General features: G+C 39.5%; 1 protein-coding gene across 2 annotated transcripts; it reads left to right on the top strand.

Annotated features, from left to right (window-relative positions):
* Positions 1–152: 152 nt before the first annotated feature.
* usp40 (ubiquitin specific peptidase 40) lies at positions 153–20,680 on the top strand. Of its 2 annotated transcripts, none has more exons than XM_059571591.1 (31): positions 153–926; positions 1,689–1,762; positions 1,849–1,962; positions 3,424–3,588; positions 3,880–4,026; positions 4,583–4,726; positions 5,961–6,089; positions 6,197–6,325; positions 6,495–6,602; positions 7,049–7,364; positions 7,577–7,658; positions 7,738–7,909; positions 8,096–8,180; positions 10,274–10,344; positions 10,681–11,042; positions 11,860–12,016; positions 12,375–12,435; positions 12,683–12,736; positions 12,823–12,911; positions 13,007–13,093; positions 13,176–13,212; positions 13,314–13,378; positions 13,483–13,557; positions 13,644–13,752; positions 13,866–13,945; positions 15,932–16,050; positions 16,162–16,227; positions 16,334–16,544; positions 16,622–16,717; positions 16,951–17,045; positions 20,427–20,680. In XM_059571591.1, the coding sequence occupies exons 1-31, from the start codon at positions 737–739 to the stop codon at positions 20,539–20,541; spliced, it is 3,804 nt and encodes a 1,267-aa protein (XP_059427574.1). In that variant the 5' UTR covers positions 153–736; the 3' UTR covers positions 20,542–20,680. The 2 variants fall into 2 exon arrangements, with proteins under 2 accessions (XP_059427574.1, XP_059427575.1); XM_059571592.1 differs by having other exon boundaries at positions 155–926; positions 1,689–1,756.
* The last annotated feature ends 996 nt before the right edge of the window (positions 20,681–21,676 follow it).

The raw sequence follows: 21,676 nt of genomic DNA, 5'->3' as shown, positions 1-21,676 counted from the left end.
TGTTTCTAACAACAGATTATTATATAAATATGTAATCTTTAAACTACAGAACCCATGAAGCCAAGCTACAGCCAGTTGAAGGAAATATGTGGTTCTTCTAAACTAAACAAGTTTCATGCACAAAGGAGGGCCGTTAACGTGGAGAACTACAAGTACCACAATGCATAGCGGGTTGACGTGGCGTGTCATCAAGCAAACATGGCTGCGTCCTAAAAACAATAATGGTTTTCTACTCGGATTTCAATTCTTCCATTATCACTTCTAACAAACTGGCCGATTCGAATGAAACAGTCGAGTTTAAAAAGATTATTTACCGACTACGTTAGCGGTCTAATAAAACGAAACTTCTACAGCGGGTGACAACGAAAAAAATCGTTGTCTTTTTTTCTCAATGTTGAAATATGGAAGCAGTGCAGTCACCTCTCAGGTTTCCACGTTGCGTTTCAAGGACTGCGATTTACTCACGACATCTTTGATTCATCCAGAGGAACTTCACGACGCTTAAACGGGCAAAAAGAGCATTCAGTTCTAATTTTGGTTTAGAAAAGCGATGTTTAGTCCTGTAAAATCATCGTATTCCAGAGTGAGCCCATTGATTGTTAATAGGGAGCTGGGGAAGACCAAGATGAGATAGCAAGAGGTGAAACGCTTTCTTTTCACAGTAAACGAAACTCGGTTCACTAAAGAGCAGGAGGTTTCACGTACCAATACTAAGCTTTACAAGGCAACCGTGGTCATGTTTGGAGATCTGTTTGAGGAGGACGGGGATAGCTTTTCCTCTACATCTGGCAAAGGTGTGAAGGGGAGAGAGTGTGAGCCTCCACCACCCAGAGGGAAAATCAAACTCTGCGGGATCAAGAATCAGGGTGGCACCTGTTACCTCAACTCCCTGATCCAGACTCTGCTGTTCACACCAGAGTTTAGGGGTAAGACGGGCTGACAATAAATCACATTTTTCATTGCCGTTTAAATAATTAGTTTGTCTAAAATGAAGTTAAAAAGTCATTATTTACTTCGTTCTCAATAGCATTCTGGCCTCTCTAATTTATAGAATTCATAATAAAGCTTCGAACGTTTATGAATCTTTTGTTTCGGAGCTAGAGAAGTCTCGTGACTTTACTACGCGTAGCTTCGTTATGTCATATATTTGCGAAATCTCGATGGTTCATTTATCTGCTGACATTTATCTTTAGACACGAATGAACCCGTGTCTAAAATGGTTAACAGGTCTCGAGTATGTTTTATTATTTAAGATCAGTTTTAATGAAAAACACAGGTGTCTGTACTGGGAAAAATTCGTAACGTTCATGCCCAGAAACGCACAAAACAGACTACAAGTTGGCTTGTAAAAGGTTATGTCTGGGCTCGATACTTCAATTCAGTGATTCGATTGATTCCAAACTGATGATTTGTTTAGGAATCAGTTTCAACTTTCTGTTAGCTGCTAAGATTAACCCTGAATGACAATTCGGCCTTGTTTGTCCAACAGAGATTCAGAAGACTTGAAGGGTCATATGAATCACTTATTCTTTTCTAATTATTTCACTGTAAGTTTGAAGCTTGACAGCCCATGTTATATTGTTGGAGTGACCAGGAAAAAAAGAAAACAAACCCATATCGGACAGAATTTTCTTTTTGGGGTGAATTAATTTTTATGGTGTTATGACATCATTTTTTTTTTCTTACAGAGGAGCTGTTCTGTCTCGGGCCGGATGAATTAGGATGTCTGGCTGACAAGGACAAACCAGAGGCAAAGGTGTGTGTAAGTGGGAGATGAATAAAAGGCTTTATAAGTTTGTTTTTATACAGACCAGATGAATAGATGTTTATGGTTCTGTATGATCTCAGGTCCGTGTGATTCCTCTGGAGCTTCAGAGACTGTTTTCTCATCTGCTGCTGGTGGATGAACAAACAGCCTCCACGACAGATCTGACCGACAGTTTTGGCTGGACAAACAATGAGGTACAAAGACTTGTGAAGTTGTGATCTATACTTACTGTCCATTTAGCAGGTACTTTTCATCTAATGGTGACCGATTGCAAAGATAGTGCCTTTGTAATCTGGGGTTAAATGGTTCCCCTGGGGTTGCATGCGTCACTGGGTAATAGCATCTATGATGTAACTGAATGATCTTGCTCAAGGAAAAATCAGCAGCTGTTCATTGATACTGCACCTTTAAGAAGTTCCCCTTTCCTCCTTCATATATGAAATAGGAATGAGTGCTTTACTCTGGTTTGAGAAGTCAAAATAGCCGCATTTCCACTGTTGGGCCAGTGCGAGCCTGTTTCCACAGTCGAGCCTGAAGCTCCGCTGCGTGTTACTAAAACACGCCCTTTACACGCCTCTCAGGAACAACGTCACGCAACCTCATCATTACACCAACAAAGAGAAATTATCAGAAAACTAATAAGAAATAAATCACTGGAACTAGTGCGATCACAAAACAAACATGTTAAAAGCGTCTGTTTGTTTGCATGCTTTGTTAAATGTTCAAATTCAAAAGCATCGATGTTTTACTATAGAATAAGTGATACATTGATCATAATGAATTAATTTATCAGGACTCAAAATTAATCACACAGAAATACATTTATTTCTATTTTATTTATTTATTTTTAAAGCTTATGAAAACAGCCTGCTTATTCAATGGAGTCTGTTTCTGTTTATTTGTAGCCACAGTAGCCTGTACGTCACATTTAAAATTAATGAAAATATCTCTATTTTTATAAAAGCTCCCGAACAAAAACATCATTATATTTTTGATAAAATATCTCTCGAGACGAGACTTATGACAGATGGAATAAGTTACTAAATAAATACACGATTGTGATAGAGAATAAGAAGAATAAGACGTCTGATTTCTTCAAGTGGTCATATTTACCATGTTTACCATGGTAATGTTAATGTTTAGCGTGCATTGCCTTTTACATCGCTTATAAATATTTCTGCCTGGTTTAGTGATTATAATCCACATCGGATCAAGTTATTTCAAACACATGTTGCTGAGTAAGAGTGAGTTTTGAACTCAACTTATTTTAAAAAGTCTTTAATGCTGGTGTTAAAGCTGTTATCTTTCTGAAATGATCCGCGGCGCTGACGCTCTCCAGACCTGGAGAAACTCTGCCTTTGTTCATAACCCCTCCTTTAGCCCCGGCTGGCCCACTTTGGCCCAAGGTTTTTGTCGAGACAAAAAAACCCTTGCCGTTGGCCCCAAGGAAGCCCCGACGAGGCACGATCAAGCCCCTGAAATGACTGGAAATGCACTAGCACGCCCGCTTTTAGCCCGACAGTGGAAACACAGCTAATGTGTGCTTGTAGACCAGACAGTGGCTCGCAAATCAAACAGTGTCTGGTTAAAGTTCAACTAAAATGATCACACAGCTTGTTCAAATCTTTGGTCTTATGTTTTGATTTTGTCTTTAGGAGATGGGTCAGCAGGATGTGCAGGAGTTGAACCGGATCCTGTTCAGTGCTCTGGACAGCTCTTTAGTAGGCACTTCAGGCAGCAGTCTCATACACCGGCTGTATCATGGGACGCTTGTCAACCAGATCACCTGCAAGGAGTGTGGAAACATCAGTGAAAGACAGGTCAGAAAGAAGAATGTGCCCTTGTTTTTTCCCTCTACTTTTTTTTGCTTCCAGCAGTCCAACTGTGACAACTTTAAATATAACCAGCACAAAAACAGGGCATATTTATTATTTATGATAGACCGTTCAAAAGTTAGGGGTCTTTATTTATTTCCTTGTGTTTATTTTTTTTTAAAGAAATGAATAATCTTATAAGCAAGGACACATTCATTTGACCAAAAGTGATAGTAAAGACATATATCATGTTACTTACAATAGATTTAATAAATGCTTTTATTTCTGTTGTCTCAGGAGGACTTTCTGGACCTGACTGTGTCAGTGCGTGGTGTGATTGGGCTAGAGGAGGCGCTGTGGAACATGTTTGTGGAGGAGGAGATGTTTGAGGGTAATAACCTGTACCGCTGCAGCAGATGTGAGCAGCTGGTTAGGGCCGCTAAGGTCAGTCACATCTCAGAACTCAAACTCTTTTTATCTGAGGTAATACTGTTCATTTGTCCTTCAAGGCTTTACACAATGGAGAATTTTTGCAAAATGAGTTATAATACCGTTAGAAGATTATGGTAGGTAAGATTTTTTTCCTGTTTTTGAGTTGTCTTTTATGCTTACCAAGGCTGCGTTTAATTAATTTGATTGTTAAAACAGTAACATTGTGAATTATTGATACAATTTAAAATAACTGTTTTCTATTTGAATATATTTGAATAATTTATTCCAGTTCTCCAGTCTTCAGTGTCACATGATCCTTCAGAAATCATTCTAATATGCTGATTTGGCGTTGACATTTTGTTTTATTACATGAAAACAGTTGTGCTTAATATTTTTATGAAATCCATGATGCAGTTTTTATATGTATTCTACATATACAGTTTTATAGGTCAAGAAAATTTGATTCCAGATGTAATATGATCCCTATTAACGTGAATGGCACTAAATCATTATTCTAGATACACATTCAGTTGAATATATACCTACTTAATTTTGTCTTTTGTTGCAGTCTGCTAAACTGAGAAAACTTCCACCATTCCTGACCATTTCTTTGCTGAGGTTCAACTTTGACTTTGCCAAGTGTGAGCGCTACAAAGAGACCGGGAGCTACGTTTTTCCTCTTATATTCAACCTCAGACCATTTTGTGAGCAGGTACCAGAGCCAAATCACACACAAATACATATTCCAAGCTCTCCAGCCAAGTAAGAGAAGTCTGTGTTAAGGCGGGCGTACACGGTGCGATTTTTGCTGTCGTACGAGTTCGCATGCAATTTTTTTCAATCGTGTGGAAATCGTGTATGCTCGAATGGTTGCGGCTCGTATCATTTGCGAGCAATTACAAGCCGAGCAGAGTGGCTTACGAGCACTTCCCGACCTCCCGATCATTTTTAAACATGTCTAAAAAGTCCGTGAGCTATCGGTTTGAATTTGTGAAGTGTGTGGTTGAACGAGACGATTTGTTCATCTATCTGAAGTTGACCAATCACGAACTAGGAAAACCACAGAAGAAGAAAGACGAAGATGGCAACGCCATGCCGAATGTGGACTATTGACCAGGAGGATAAACTCGCTGAACTCTGACAGGAACAGCGAGCGCTGTATGATGTTTCTAGCAGCGTGTACCATGTTTTTTAATTCTCTCTTGCTCTCTCTCTCTCGCACATGCATATGTAGTTTAAGGGGACTCTCCATAGACGTAACGGTTTTCTATACTGTATATTCTATCCCCATATACTACCTCTATCCATCACGGAAAAATGCATGTTTAAAATTTCAAGTGAACACCGTTTAGTATTTTTTTAACCATTTGGTTTACGAGGGCACAGGAATTGTCCTCCTAAACCATGTTTAGGTACATTGTAATACATATGTCAGATATTTATAAACCACAAGAACACACACACACACACACACTAGGGTGACCAGACGTCCCAGTTTCCTGTTGCTGAAAAAGAACCTGTATGTGTAGGAAACAGTCACGGCTCGTATCAATATTTTATATGCAGTTATGAGAGAGGGAGAGCAGTTATATTAGGTGCGTTCGACTTGAAGCAGTGCTGCACAGCATGATCACCTGTATGACATCAAAGTACCGCGAGAGCGTGGACATACGATCTTCCGACCATCCGAATTCGCACCGTGTACGCCCGCCTTTATTGTTGGAGATTCTCCACTGAACAGTGCATGATATTTGGTCATGTATTGTAAAGTGCACTGCAAGCTCAGAGTAACTATCCTGTTTAGCAGTTGTTAGATTATTTCAAGCAGAGACTTCTAACTCTTTCATCACTAGTAAACTAGAAGCACAGCTCTAGATGGAGAGCTATAATGACCACATCAACTCAATTTCAAAGCAAGGTATTAACAGATGCTGTGTTTCCAACAGAACAATTGGCCCGACTCAGAGTATTCATACGAGCTCTTCTCCGTCATCATACATAAAGGAGGTTGTTATGGAGGTCATTATCATGTCTACATCAAAGACATCGATCAGCTCGGCCACTGGGAGGCACCGGTCAGTGTTTTGTTATTTTATTGCAGTCTCTGTGTATGGTGTGATATTAACCAGTCCAATCCAAAAGTGACAACTAACCACTTGTTTTTTTTGTTTGTTTTTTTCAGGAGGAAGAGGTAAAAGTGAAGGCGAAAGCCCAGAGACAAGAGGACAAAGTTGGTGAAAAAAAGAAAGGGAGTGAAAATTGTGTTGACACAGAGGATCCCCTCTCTATTCTCACTGATGTTCTGGCTCAGGTACGCCATTACACTATAAATCTCTACAGCTAGTAGATGTTTTAAATATTATTAACACTTGAAATTATGAGCATATTCTATGTTTTGAAAGGCAGGACAACTGTAATTAATATTTCTTAAATTTTGCGGTCATAAAATTCATATGCTGATTTTTTTTTTTTTTTGTCAGGAGGAGTCAAAATCTGTTCTTGTAGACCAGCTGGGCCAAAAACTGATGAATAAAACGGGCATGCCGTGGAGCAAAAAATATAAAAAACAGTATGGCACCATCAGCAAGGTTGGGTTTCTAAATTTGTGTACTATTCATCACACAGATACAGTGAAAGACTAATGTTCTAAAATTTGGGGCCAAGGAGGTTATTTATTAAAAAAAAATTTTTTTTAACTTTATTCAGCAAGAATGCATTAAATTGATCAAAAGTAGCAGTGATATTTCTGTTTCAAAAAAAGTTTTTTTTAAATCTGGCTTTTCATACATTACTGTATTTTTGATTAAATAAATGAAACCTTGTTTAACATTTTAAAAAAACTTACTGATCCTAAATCCTAAAATTGATCCACAGTGACTTAAAATATCACAATTAGTAGAGTATATAAGTAAATGATCATACAGGCCAATAATATTAGCAGTGCTGCAGTATATCATTTTACTTTTATAGTTGAAATGCTAGAATAGTGTAATTGAAGGAAAGTATTCGTGCTGACCATTTTGTAATCCTTCAGTTTCTTCAGAACCACCCTGAAGTGTTTATGCTGGTCTCCAATGGAACCCGTGTAGCTCTGAAAGCTGCTGGTCCTGCAACAACAGAACCCAGTCCAACAGAGCCAGGCAGTTCAGCTTCAGCCAATAACAGCCCAGATAACACCGAGCTGCAAACAGCAGGAGACACTGAAGGCCCTGATGGATGTCATTGGTTTGACCTAAATGACTCCACTGTGACTGCCATTTCAGAGAAGGACATAGAGAAGCAGTTTCAGGGAAAAGAGAGTGCCTACATGCTCTTTTACAGGAAGACAACTATGAAAAGACCTCCAGAAGGTATGTTGTATGTGCACAGGGTCCAGCTTTAACTCTTTGACACACCTCTCAATAGGCATTTTTTACCACATATTGAACAAAAGCTAATGTGCTTTGTGTAACTTTTAGTGCTTGGCCAGTGTTCATTTTGGACTCTTTGTGTGCACGTGGTGCAAATCCATTTAAATACTGAAACACGATTATTCAACAAATCTATGTATCTTTTTAAACAGCCATAGGAAACCCTGCGTACAAAGTGCCTCCTCACCTGGTGGAGATGGTACAAGAGATGAATGCAAGACTTCAGCAGAGGAGGTAGCTTTATATACACTCAAGCACTCACACGCTCAGCATTGGGTATTTTATGCAATGTTTAAACCGTCATCTCTTGTAGAACTGAGTTTGAAGCCAGCAGCAACAGCATTGAAGTGCGGCTGCATTTGGCCCCTCATTACCACTACCAAAATGGAGCCCTGCACCCCATATCTCCAGATGAAGACTCCATCATCACAGTCACCTTTGACCGCCGAAAGACTGTGGGAGACCTGCGATTGGCCATCTACCAGGTGACATCACTAATCTATTTCTAGTCCTCCTTCATTAGCTGTGCTCACACATACTTCAATTTCTCAGTAACAGTATGACCTAATGTCTTTTTGGCTACATGAGCAAAAACAGTTTTAATGGAGATGGTTTAGTTTAGTTCTGAGAGAATGTTGAGTTTTCTCTGACCTTTGACCTTGGTTTTATAGATGCAAGATCTTTGGGAAGGAGACATGGCATTGACATTGGCTAAGAACGTGCCAGCTGGGTTACATTTGTATGACACACTGACAGGTGAACACACACCATTTATACTTGTGCACTTTTTGTAAAGCCCTCTCAGACACTCTTGACTCAAATGTTCGGGGTCAGTGAGATTTTTTTAAAAATTAGTATTATTTCAAAGACATTAAAATTTATTCAGCAGAGACATTAAATTGACCAAAAGAGATCGTGTCATAACATATATCATTTATCATATAATATATCAGTTATCATATACAGTGGGGAAAATAAGTATTTAGTCAGCCACCAATTGTGCAGGTTCTCCCATTTAAAAAGATAAGAGAGGCCTGTAATTTTCATCATAGGTACACTTCAACTATGAGAGACAAAATATAAAAAAAAATCCAGAAAATCACATTGTAGGATTTTTTATGAATTTATTTGCAAATTATGGTGGAAAATAAGTATTTGGTCACCTACAAACAAGCAAGATTTCTGGCTCTCACAGACCTGTAACAAGTTCTTTAAGAGGCTCCTCTGTCCTCCACTTGTTATCAGTATAAAAGACACCTGTGCACAACCTCAAACAGTCACACTCCAAACTCCACTATGGTCGAGACCAAAGAGCTGTCAAAGGACACCAGAAACAAAATTGTAGACCTGCACCAGGCTGGGAAGACTGAATCTGCAATAAGTAAGCAGCTTGGTGTGAAGAAATCAACTGTGGGAGCAATTATTAGCAATTAATAATTATTACTCCACACAAGATCTCACCCCGTGGGGTCAAAATGACCACAAGAATGGTGAGCACAAATCTCAGAACCACACAGGGGGACCTATTGAATGACCCGCAGAGAGCTGGGACCAAAGTGACAAAGGCTACCATCAGTAACACACTACGCCGCCAGGGACTCAAATCCTGCAGTGCCAGATGTGTCCCCCTGCTTAAACCAGTACATGTATGAAGTTTGCTAGAGAGCATTTGGATGATCCAGAAGAGGATTGGGACATTGTCATATGGTCAGATGAAACCAAAATAGAGCTTTTTGGTAAATACTCAACTCGTCGAGTTTGGAGGAGAAAGAACGCTGGGTTGCATCCAAAGAACACCATACCTACTGTGAAGCATGAGGGTGGAAACATCATGCTTTGGGGCTGTTTTTCTGCAAAGGGACCTGGACGACTGATCCGTGTAAAGGAAAGAATGAATGGGGCCATGTATCATGAGATTTTGAGTGGATTTTGAGTGATGGTCCTTCCATCAGCAAGGGCCATGAAGATGAAACGTGGCTGGGTCTTTCAGCATGACAATGATCCCAAACACACCGCCTGGGTAATGAAGAAGTGGCTTCGTAAGAAACATTTCAAGGTCCTGGAGTGGCCTAGCCAGTCTCCAGATCTCAACCCCATAGAAAATCTTTGGAGGGAGTTGAAAGTCTGTGTTGCCCAAAAACATCACTGCTCTAGAGGAGATCTGCATGGAGGAATGGGCCAAAATACCAGCAACAGTGTGTGAAAACCTTGTGAAGACTTACAGAAAATGTTTGACCTCTGTCATCGCCAAAAAAGTGTATATATCAAAGTATTGAGATAAACTTTCGTTATTGACCAAATACTTATTTTCCACCATAATTTGCAAATAAATTCATTAAAAATCCTACAATGTGATTTTCTGGATTTTTTTTTTTTTTTACATTTTGTCTCTCATAGTTGAAGTGTACCTATGATGAAATTTACAGGCCTCTCTCATCTTTTTAAATGGGAGAACTTGCACAATTGGTGGCTGACTTAATACTTATTTTCCCCACTGTATCATATATCATATCATATCACATCTCATATCATATCATATCATATCTCATCATATAATTATCTCATATATTATGTCGTATGTAATACATCACATCACATCTACTTCAAATAAATGCTGTTCTAGAAATGGCTAATGGAAATTTAACTTTGCCATGACTAAAATAAATTTAGTTTTAAAATATATTCAAATAGAAAACATTTAGATTAAAATGCCTTGGCGAACATAAGAGACTTTTATTAAAAAAACAAACAAACAAAAAAACATTTACATACTGATGCCAAACTTTTCAGCAGTAATGTACATGATTATTGATTCTGGATGGTTATTTATGTCTCTCGTGTTGTTTCAGATGACCAGATATCCCTGTATAGTGCGGGTGTGTCTAATGGCTCTGATCTCTTTGTGTGGAATGGAAGAGAGGTGGGCACCTACTTCATCTGTGAAAAAAATTATAATATCCCTTTTCTATCAAAGAGTTGGTGCTCTGCTTGTGCTCGTTTGAGGCATCTGTGAACCTCTCTCATAACTGGTCATAAGTTGGATGCTGATGTTACTGACTGTGGTACTGCGTAGCTTGCCCACAAATAAACACAGTGCCTCACGATCTTGGTTTATAAATCGAACTCCTAGTTTTGAGAACATACAGACATCCAAAGTCATTTAATTTAGCATCTTTTTTCAGAGCATAACGGTAAGGTCAGTTTTTCTGGCTCAATACTTCTGAATAGATGTTTACTTCCCCCCTCTTTCTTTCAGGTCAGTGGTGTGGTTGTGAAAACTGGCCTCGAATGGGAGCCTGTTTTGCTCACTGTGTTGCGTTCCTCCATGGAGGAGCTGGGATGTGAGGATGGGTCAGGGGTCGAAGACACTGATGGATCCGGTCTGGTGCGTTCCATGAAGGGCTTTGCTGGTGGGGCCACTCTGAGTACAGTGCTCGAGGCTTTAGGACCTCAAGAGGCCTTACTGTGCCAGGAGCAGAGCCGTCCAGGGGCCACTGGGGGCGGGGCGAGTGGGTGGAGGGTTTTTCCACCTCAAGACATGCAGAGGACACTGAGAGAGCTGTCTCTGAAGGACGGGGACGCTCTACTGCTACTGCAGCCAGAGGAACTAGACAGCAGGTAAAAGCAGCAGTTTCATTCTCGATACCATTATTGAACACGGCAAAAGTTTCTATTAAACACACTTCTTTAACCTATTTGAAGGGATAGTTAACCTAAAGATTAATACTACCCAATGATATAATCAGCATCAAGCCATATGACTTTCTTCTTTCAGACGAATACAATTGGAGTTATATTAAAAAAATGTCCTGGCTGATCCAAGCTTTATAATGGCAGTGAATGAGGGTAAAGATTTTGAAGCCCAAAAAAGTGTGTCCATCCATCATAGATAGTGATCCATGTGGCTCCGGGGGTTAATAAGAGCCTTCTGAAGTGAATTGATGGATTTCTGTAAGATAAATATCCGTATGTTAAACTTTATAAACCCTAATCTCTAGCTTCCACTAATAGTTGTATGTGCATACACAAGAGAGGTTGTTTTTGTCAAGTTTAAAGGTTTAGTTCACCCAAAAATGAACAAAAAATTTAAATGTTTGGAAAATTAACGAAACTGAACAATAATTTTCATTGAAATAATCATTTAACTGAATGTAAACAGTCAGTAATAAAATAAAGAACAACAACAACAAAAATAATTCTATTGTGGTTTTATTATTATTAATACAATCTACATATTTTGACATCAGGTGTCTGTTTAAAAATGGCTTAACTTGTCTTATGTAATTACATTCAGAAAAGTTATGACATTGTCTTGATATTGTGATGAGATATTAATGCAATACTGTGATGACTTTTAAAAGTAACAACACCGATACTAGAGAATAAAATACGTACTGTATACATTGATATAAGGAAAAACCATGATTTTCCACAGTATCTTCAGCCTCAGCGGTGATATGGTTACTGTGACAACGCCCTCAGACTGCCGCTGGCTGCAGGTGGAGTTTTGCCCACAGAGTGGAATGAAGGAGGAAGAGGAGGAGGAGGAGCAGGGGAAGAAAAGGAGTAAAGTCTCAGCCTCAGGGAACATGGTAAGAATTAAAGCATGCATGTACACACACAGACACACACTGTTGTTTTTGAATGATTTACATTCTATTATAATCATTAGTAATTTTGTAGTAATTATAATAATCCTTTTGAAATAATTCATTTTTATAGTTTCAGGTTTAATAATTTGCGTTTTTGTCATTTTTATTAGTTTTTGTTTTTACATTTATATTTAGTCTTGATTTATCAGCTTCAGTTATAGCAATTTTAGTACATCTTATATTTATTTTATTTCAGTTTTGTCAGTTTAGTACTTTATTTTAGTTGACAGTAATACTGTGTTGTACACGGTTTCAGATTGTAGTACAGGTGTCTTGATTTGCTGTGTGACTCTTGCAGCTGCTGGCGGAGGTGAAGGAAAAAGCTCTGGAGGAACTTCGCTTACAGGATGAGCTCAGTGGTAATAACACTACATAATAACACTCAATAATATCTAGTAATAGACAATAATGCTCATTAACAAGGAAATGCTCAATAGTACTTCTCATAGACTTTCTCTGTTTCAGCATTGCCTAGAAAAAAAGCTTTTCAGTTTCATGATATTTTTAAAACTGATGAGCATAAATGAGTTTATGTGCATCAGGGAAGAGCTTTTGTCTCCCGTGTTTTCAGATCAATCTCATATTTTTTTTATATTCTGTGTTTAGGTGTTGAATGTTGTCTGAGGCAAATGGATAGAACTGGAAAACTTTTACCACCAGGTACCTTCTCAAAACAGTCATATGCACCCTTGCTAATGTGATCCCTCTAAAGGTTTACATGCTAAACGGATAAATGTGTGTTCTAGTGCATGAGCATTTGAGTGTTCGGGATGCAGGGATCAGGTTGATGACTTCACTCTACCTGTGTCCCGGACCAGTGCCAACAGCAACACAGGTGCGTCCATCCATACAATTTGCGCATGTGTGAATGTGATGCAGAATGCATATCACAACTTTTCTGTAATAGGAAAATATATTTTTTCTGTGCAGTTGTTCTTGTACTTCAGTGTTGGTCTAGCGCCCTCAATTGGTCAGGAGTTAGAGATTATTGTAGAGGAGTCTCTAACCGTCAAAGAGGTGACCTCTGGATTTTGTATTAAATTTTAGCTGTTATAAATTGAAAAAAAAAGTTTACAAATGCTGGTTCCTCTTTTTCCAGTGCCTTAAGCAAATGTTGCAGATGGCCAAACTTGACGGTAAAATCGGTCAAATGTTTGCTTTATAACAGCACATTTAACTTCTAGACTTAACGTCTAGCTTTCTCAGTTTTGTAAATGAAACCTGTTTCTCATTCTAGGTGAGTCATGGCACTTAAGAAGAGTAGACTGGTGTGAGGAAATTGGAGAGCCACTTATGGATGAGGTGTCTTAAATAATAATCTCTATCAATTCATACTAATCCACTTCCCTCTTTCTCAGTTTGCTTTGATTTCAAATATTTGACTCCTGTTTGCTCTCATCTCCCAGAATGCATCTCTGAAAGAAGCAAAGGTCATGCATGGGGACACACTGGTGCTGGTGGAGGGGCGTCTGCCTCCAAAGGTGCGTTTTCAGTTTTGGATGATTTCTTATGTAGGCAGGAAATAAAACTTTTCATACAGCTTTCTATCATCTAATCTTAATTTCAGGGTTACCTCAAACTGTCTGTGAAGCTGTACATAGACGCAATTGACAGCTCCAGTGTTCCAGAGCTGAACCACACAGCAGAGTCCCTGAGCATTGAGGGGCTCACCACAGGTTCGACTTCTAGCACATTTTCTAAAAACCAAGTGAGATTCATGTTGTTTCTGTCAGATAATAACTGCTTGGGTAATATCTCTGGTTTGTGCTTGTTTATATGTGTGTTTCAGAGGGGTTTGGATCAGAGATGAGATTCATTGGTCATGTGGAGATATCAGAGGAGGCTTCCCTTGATGATCTCAAGACTCAGGTTGGCAATCACTTCTCGCAGCATTAATGATTCAAAAGATAATGATGACTTAAAGGTGAAGTGTGGAATTGCAGTAATGTTTCCCAACACCTTCCCCACATAATCCTACCAGCCCTTCCAAACAGAATATATACAAAATACCTGTCACAGGTCCTGATTTTGTGTGATAATTTGGTTTTGATAATGACCACTGTGTTATGTTTATACTGTAACACTAGATGACACAAAATATACAAACAACGGCATCAAAGTGTACAAAGATTACAGCGTTTGCACAGGAACAGTCTTTTATTTAAATCTATCTATATTGTTTTCTTTATTTACTGACTTTAATTTCTTTGACAATTGGTCAGATGATTCCTGGGTCCAAATGTATCTCTTATCTTTTTTAAATTTATTTTCTTAAGGCAAAAATAGCTAAATCTGTTGGACAGTTTCTACATGTACACGTTTCATATTCTATTTTATTTTTGTAAAAAGAAAAGTTTATTCAAATATCGATATGTCAAGAAAAGCGGCCAAATCTTTTCTGTTTGGTTCATTTCCCTATACTTGTTTTTGTTCACACTTGTAATTCAGTTCGTTTTGTTTATTTCGTCTGGACCAAAAAGGAAAATAATACATTTGGTCCAGGTCCGCTTAGCATTCACATTAGCATTTTTGACAGCGTGACTAAAGACCTGAACCTAAAGGTATAGTGATACTTTCATAACCTGATTGATCAGCTTGAATGATGTATATATCATGATGGAACTCACCGAACACCCCAAACAAAAGGTGTGTTAGACTTAAAGCAGCGCTGCGGGTGTATGATATCAAAGCACCCAATAACCGAATGGAAAGCGCGCTTTGTCGAACACACGTTCATTCTTGCGTGTACATGATATAATTTTATGTTCACCACCTGCAAACTCACACGGAGCTCATAAAAAGCACTTTACCTCATCGTTGCTCCACGTTTGCCCTCAGATAATTTTATTTTGGTTACACCGTGTCGTCAAATCATGTCTCATAGTGTTGCATCTTGTAATTACTTCCTGCTTTTGGTCCGTTTAGAAGTATTTGCTCCTTGTTGCATTGATATATAATTCGAACCACACCAGAGTTCATTTGGAAGTGGCCCGAGAGTCATCTTTTTAGCGGTCTCTGTCTGCTTGTTTGGTGCAGACCAGGGTTCAGCACTAACAGAGAAGTGGGAATGCACCCTTAGTTTACTCAGAAAGGCAGCCTACAAATTGGATATTTAGCGCTGTCAAATGATTAATTGCCATTAACCACATCCAAAATAAAAGTATTTGTTTACATAGTATATGTGTGTAGTGTGTATATTTATTATTTACATATAAATACACACACATGCATGTGTATATATATTAGAAATATTTTGTTTATATATTAAATATATTTTTATATAATAGAAATTATATAAATATATAAATTTAAATGCATGCAAATATTATGTAAACAAACTTTTATTTTGGATGTGATTCATCGCAATTAATCGTTCGACATCACTCTACACATTAAACTGGAATAAGAGAAAATATTTTAACATAAAAAATTATACACACTTCACCTTTATGAGTACACTTATCACCCATCACTCATTTAATGATTAAACAATTGAAAGAAAAGGTAGAGAAACTAGTGACAAAAGAAGTACTGTACACTTCCATTCAAAGGTTTGAGGTTTTTAACTGTTTTCAACATTAATAAAGCAACAAATCAGCATATTATAATGATTTCAGAAGGATCATGTGACTGAAGACTGTAGTAATGATGCTGAAAATTCAGCTTTGCATCACAAAAATAATCACAAAATTACTATTTTTGCCCAAACAAATGACCTTGGTGACCATCTTTCAAAACCCAACCCAAAACTTTTGAACACTATGGTATGCTTACTGATCTGTTACTGCTGTATCAGATCAGTATAACCACTGCACCCACCATCCCTTGAGAAAAGCCTCATTTGTGTTCTTGTAGATGATGACTCTGCCGGCACTTCAGGATGTGTGTGTGCCCAGTCCTGCGTTTCTGCGTGTATGGCTGCTAGAGGGAAAGAAACTGTCCAGGATACTCAGAGGAAACCAGCAGACACTCAGGTTGATAGCTCTAGATTTCCTTCATGCTCATGAATGGTGCTGTGATGGTGATAAAAGCATGTGAAACTTTTCATTGTATATTGGGTTGAAATTGAACTCCTTTTCCTGTAGGAAGCTGAAGCTAGGGAATGGGGCGGAGGTGTGTGTTCAGAGGCTGATGAACGAAGAGAACCTGGGGTGAGTCTCTCTGACTGCAATACAGATAATGAGGCGATTGATAGAAACTGTTTTGCAGTTCAAAAAAATAAAAAGACCAATCATTCTTTTCTCTTTATCTGTGCAGCCTGAAGGATTTATTGCTGAGGGTTCAGATGGGGGTGCCAGGAGAGAAGGCGTATTATCCTTCTGAGGACTTTTTGTGGGATGCAGGGCGGGACGGTACCCCCAGGGGCCTATACGCTGCTCTGGCATCCCGGTACGGTCTCACTCCTGAAAACCTGCTCCTGGCTAAACACCTGCCTGACAAACACACCTGGATGCCCATTTCCAATTGGGTGAGTAAAGAGAGTATGGGAAATGGGAATACAGTTGAGTTGAGTATACTTGAATAATCACTTCTGAATAATCCCAGACTCAACAGGTCTCCAAAAAAAAGAAGAAGAGGAAAGCTGAGAGTCTCCAAGCTGCTCCCTTCTACCTGAAAGATGGAGATATAATAGGTGTCAAGGTACATTTAAAAATCTGTTTAAATGCTATTGGGAAGCTGTAAGAACTATGTTTGAAATTCCAGTCTGCTGCTGGTCAATGTTTGTTCCCGCTTTTGTGCTATTTTAAGTTACTTATAGAAAATAATTTCTTTAAAGTTAACAGTGCAATATCACATTCGCCACATTGCTGGGTGTTTCAGCAATGCCTTACTCACTCACTTTTTTATTTTTGTTTGTATTTTCATGTGTGTAGAATCTGCTAATAGACAATAATAAAGAATTCACTACTCTGGAAGACGAGATTGGTCAGCAGAGCCTCAGGGAGGAGGCAGCGAATCACAACACAAGGTGCATCCTTTTTTTGTTTTTATTTTCATTCTCCAATATTACAAGATATAGGTTTGTCAGTGTTTGCTGATTTCATTTGATTAAATGTGTAGTAAAAAAGAAATGTTGCAACATTTGGTCTTTGTCAGTAATATATACATTTTTATTTTGTTTATTTATTAATCTAGGATGCATTCAATTAATTTTATAAAGACATTTATAATGTTTCACTAATATGCTGTTCTACTTTTTGAAAGTATCAAGCTTTCCACAAAAGATGGCACAACAATTTTGATAAAAGTAATGATATTGAATAATTCATGCATTTACATTTTAGAATAATTTCTGAAGGATCATGTGACACTGAAGACAGCTGAAAATTCAGCTTTCCCTTCACAGGAAGAAATTGTTTCTTTTCAGTCGGTCACTCTCAACATCACGAATTGGGATATTGCTTAGATAGACCAATCTACTTTGAGTGTAAACTAAATGAGCAAATGCACATTGGCATGCGATCATTGCATCCAGCTACTGCTGATCACTGATCGATAGCTGCATCGGCAGGTGACCAGACTTTTCTGGAGAGGAAGGCATTGGGGAAGCATGACCTGATCATCATGTTTCTTAACGGCCCCCCTCTATACCCTCTTGGGACCTGACTCTAGTGCTCACAGCACTACAGCAGGGCCTATTTGAGCCTTTGCAGACAATCGAACTGAAGTTTCTGTCAATGAAGTCTCTACTCCTGCTTGCACTGGCCTCCATCAAGAGGGTAGGGGACCTGCACGCATTTTCGACCGACAACTCGTGCTTCATGTTCGAGCGGCTTATTCCCAGGTAACCCTGAGGCCCTAACCCAGCTATGTGCCCAAGGTTCCCACTACTCCCTTCAGGGATCAGGTGGTGAGCCTGTGGTGAGAACGGACACAAAGCTTCAATACCTCAAACCAGCTCTTTGTCTGTCATGGAGGCCGGCAGAAGGGCAATGCCTTCTCCAAGCAGAGGATGGCCCACTGGATAGTGGATGCCATCACCCTGGCTTATCAGGCACAGGGTGTGCCCTGCCCATTCAGGTTGCAAGCTCACTCAACTAGAAGTGTTGCATCCTCCTGGGCGCTGGCCCGTGGTGCCTCGCTGACAGATATTTATAGAGCTGCGGGCTGAGCGACCGCTAACATGTTCGCTAGATTCTATAGCCTTCGTGTGGAGCTGGTATCCTCCTGTGATCTCACCTCAAATGGGTAGAAACACTGAGTGGCCCCGGCTTCGGGTCGGCCTGCTTTAACTACTCCAGAGAGTCCATACAGTAGACCCTGTTGGGCTCCTCTGTCCCCTCGGCAGCCAGATGTGGCAGAGAGTCCAGCACCAGGGCCTCACTTGTCACATCTAAGTGGATCCCATATGTGTAAAGCCCATTGTATAGCCTCAGAGCTCGTTTTTCCCCAGCAGACTTCTGCCAGTTCTAAGAGTGTCACAAACACCTACAATCTTCCATATGCACCTAACGGTTGTTCACATGTGTGTGATTGCTTCCGAAACCACCTTCAGGAGGCTGTGACTTCCGCAGCTTCCCTGTTCCAAGTATAGGGGGTTACTTTTTACCAGTATCATCCAGTCTTACTGAATAGGTAGTGCCATAGTAGCGGTAGCTGGTCTTCTTGTGCCGAGCCCTGGCCTGCACCAGAAAATAGGGGCGCATCTGGCCTTCACAGGACACTGAAATGGGGGTCGCTGTGGCCCTTTGTTAGGGATCCCAATTCGTCGGTCATCCGATGTGATGTTTAGAGTGACCGACTGAAAGGGAACGTCTCAGTTCATTCCCTGAAGGAGACGTCACGTCACGTCACGTCGCGACAGCTCCTGTACTATCGCTGAGCGGCCGGGTCACCGGCTCAGCTCCTCAGCGAAAAGTTGAATATGAAGTGCACCTGCTTCCTACTTATACTCGTGCTGTGATCAGCGGCAGCTGGATGCAGTAATTGCATGCCAATGTGCATTGGCTTGTTTAGTTTACACTCAAAGTAGATTGGTCTATCTAAGCGATATCCCAATTCATCGGTCATCCGACGTGACGTCTCTGTTCCCTCCTTCAGGGAACAAGGGTTACCATACGTAACCAATGCCGCGTTTCCACCGCAGGAACTTTACCCAGGAACTAGGGACTTTGGCCTGGTACTCGGTGTTTTTCCACCGCAGGAACCAGGAACAAAAGTTAGGAATAAAGTTCCGGGTAAAAAAAATGCCCCTCAGAAAGTCCCTGCTGGCGAGGTGGTACTTTTTCAAAGTTCCGGAACTTTCGGGGGCGGGACTTGGGTGCTAAACATGCTGATTGGTTGAGTTCACGCAGCATTGGTTGTTCATCCACCATTAATTCGGATCAACATTTTCTAAATATTACTGTTATTGTGTCATGAAATTTAATTTTAAAAGTATTTCAGGCGAGAATGTAGTGGTTTTAAACTCAAATCTGTGGTTTATTTTTAAAGAGAGCGCCTATTTAAAAATGTGTTTCGCTGATCTCAGAGACGGTGAGCTCCACGCGATCAGCGGGAGCTCAGTGATCATCTATCCGCCGAGAAGCAGCCTCACCTTGGCTAGACCTTCTGATATGTGCCGCTGGCTCTGATGTCTCTTTAGTGGTTAAACATAAAATATCATTCGTTTTGGGTAAATCTAACAGGTTATCTTTGGTCTGTATTCAATTTATCTATATGTTAAAATGAAAATAAAAAAGGCAAATCTATTTAATGTAATGGCTGTATATACCCATAGAACTAGGTACATTTCTGCAGCTGTCATTATGTTTAAATGAAAACGAAAGGAGGCAGTGGTATTTGATATCCTATTTCGTTTTATTCTAAATAATCAGAGAGGAAAATTGCAGTAGCCAAAGCGAGCTGACTGAAGTTAAGTACGCTGCTGTTTGCAGATTTACCAGATTTGCGTCGTCATGGACATCACACTCCCGAGTCGAATGAGCGAAGTCTGAACTACCGAGGATGTTAGTCCAAAATCAGCGTACTTTGTATTGAGAAACGCGTGCAGGCCTACGTCACCAGTCTATTTGCCTAATCTTCCCGGTACTTTACACCGCGGTGGAGACGCAGAAAGCAACAGGTCTGGGGGGAAAAAAGGTCTGGGGGGAAAAAAGGTCTGGGGGGAAAAAAGTTCCTGGGAAAAAAAGTTCCTGGTACAAATGTTCCGGGTAATTTCGGTGGAAACGCGGCACAAGTCATTTTTAAATATATTAAAAAAGAAAATAGTTATTTTAAATGGTAATCTGTATTTTTGTTACACACTTTTGTATGTACTTTTGATCAAATAAATGCAGTCTTGGTGAGCGTAAGATTTTTTTTTCAAAAATATTTAAAAGTCTTACTAACCACATTTGTTGTCCACTAGGGGGCGTCTTGCCACTGGAGACTATTCAAAAGACATTGGGTCCAAGAAGTCGGGCCCAACTAAAAACCGGAAACCAGAGGTGGCCTTATCAATTAATGTGGGGGTGTTCAGGTAACCCACCCCACCCTGTGAACTTTAGAGCTGCCATTTGGTTCTCAAAACCCTCATTAAGGCCGCTGAGGTGCAATGGGACAGACTGCCCCACTGAGTCACAGCAACGAAGCCAAACAAAAACCAGGAAACCCAGCCTGTGATTCTTTGGGCACGGGATGCTGTTCCATGATTTAATTTTAAGTGGAAATATCATCTTCTGTCACTGAGATTTATTGAATCTTGCACAGTTTCTTTGCCCTTTTATATGCAATTCATTCCTGGAGCAAATATTTGTACCCTACAAGACCAGATCAGTTTCAGCCTATGCCAATGGATTTATCCTCACTTCTGAGAGTCTGCATTTTTTTCCACAAGGAGGGGTTTGATGGTAATGGTATGAAATGTCGTCTTCATTTTTTTTTTTTTTTTTTTACAAAAATCCTCACAATACTGTATGGAAGATGTTTTATTCCAATATCTTTAATTACTGTATGTGCAGTTCTTCATAATCTTCATTCATAATGTTTTAATTCACTCAAAAATAAAATTCTGTGATTATAAACTCACCCCCATATGATCCCAGACTGTAATTTAGGCTGTTGTTCAGTCATAATATTTCTGTTCGTCCAGTACAAGAGTCATCAATACTTCTCATTAATTGTACAGTGTTTTTAGTGACTGAATGTGATGCGTCATTTTCAGGTCTAAGTGAAAACACTGAAATATCAGTAAATATTAAGGTTTTTGTCTGTTTCTCACAAAGCTTTAAAGAACTTGGGTTAATGATCACTGATATGGATATTTATGGTGTGTAATTTTTTTGTTCTCCTAATGAAGGTGAGTGAATGATGACAGAATTTTTATTTTTTAATCTTTCCATATCTGTCATTGTCAAATAAGATTAAAAACCTATTTTCTTATGTTAGTAGTCCTCTGCCACCTTTACAACCAAAATGAATGGATTTCTCAGAACATTGTGGTTGATCCTTTCCGACTGGAGGAAATCAGCTGTGTGTGCTGAAATGGTGCAGAGAGAAAGAAATGCTGTTTTAGAACCAAAAAAACCTTTAGCCCTCTAAACCCTTTTTAATGAGAATCCAACAAGGCTATAATACTGCATAATTTTGTTATTGTAATTGCACAAACAGATAAAAGAA

This window comes from Carassius carassius, chromosome 17, assembly GCF_963082965.1.
Source record: "Carassius carassius chromosome 17, fCarCar2.1, whole genome shotgun sequence".
NCBI lineage: Eukaryota > Metazoa > Chordata > Actinopteri > Cypriniformes > Cyprinidae > Carassius > Carassius carassius.
This window is presented reverse-complemented; position numbering and strand designations above follow the sequence as displayed.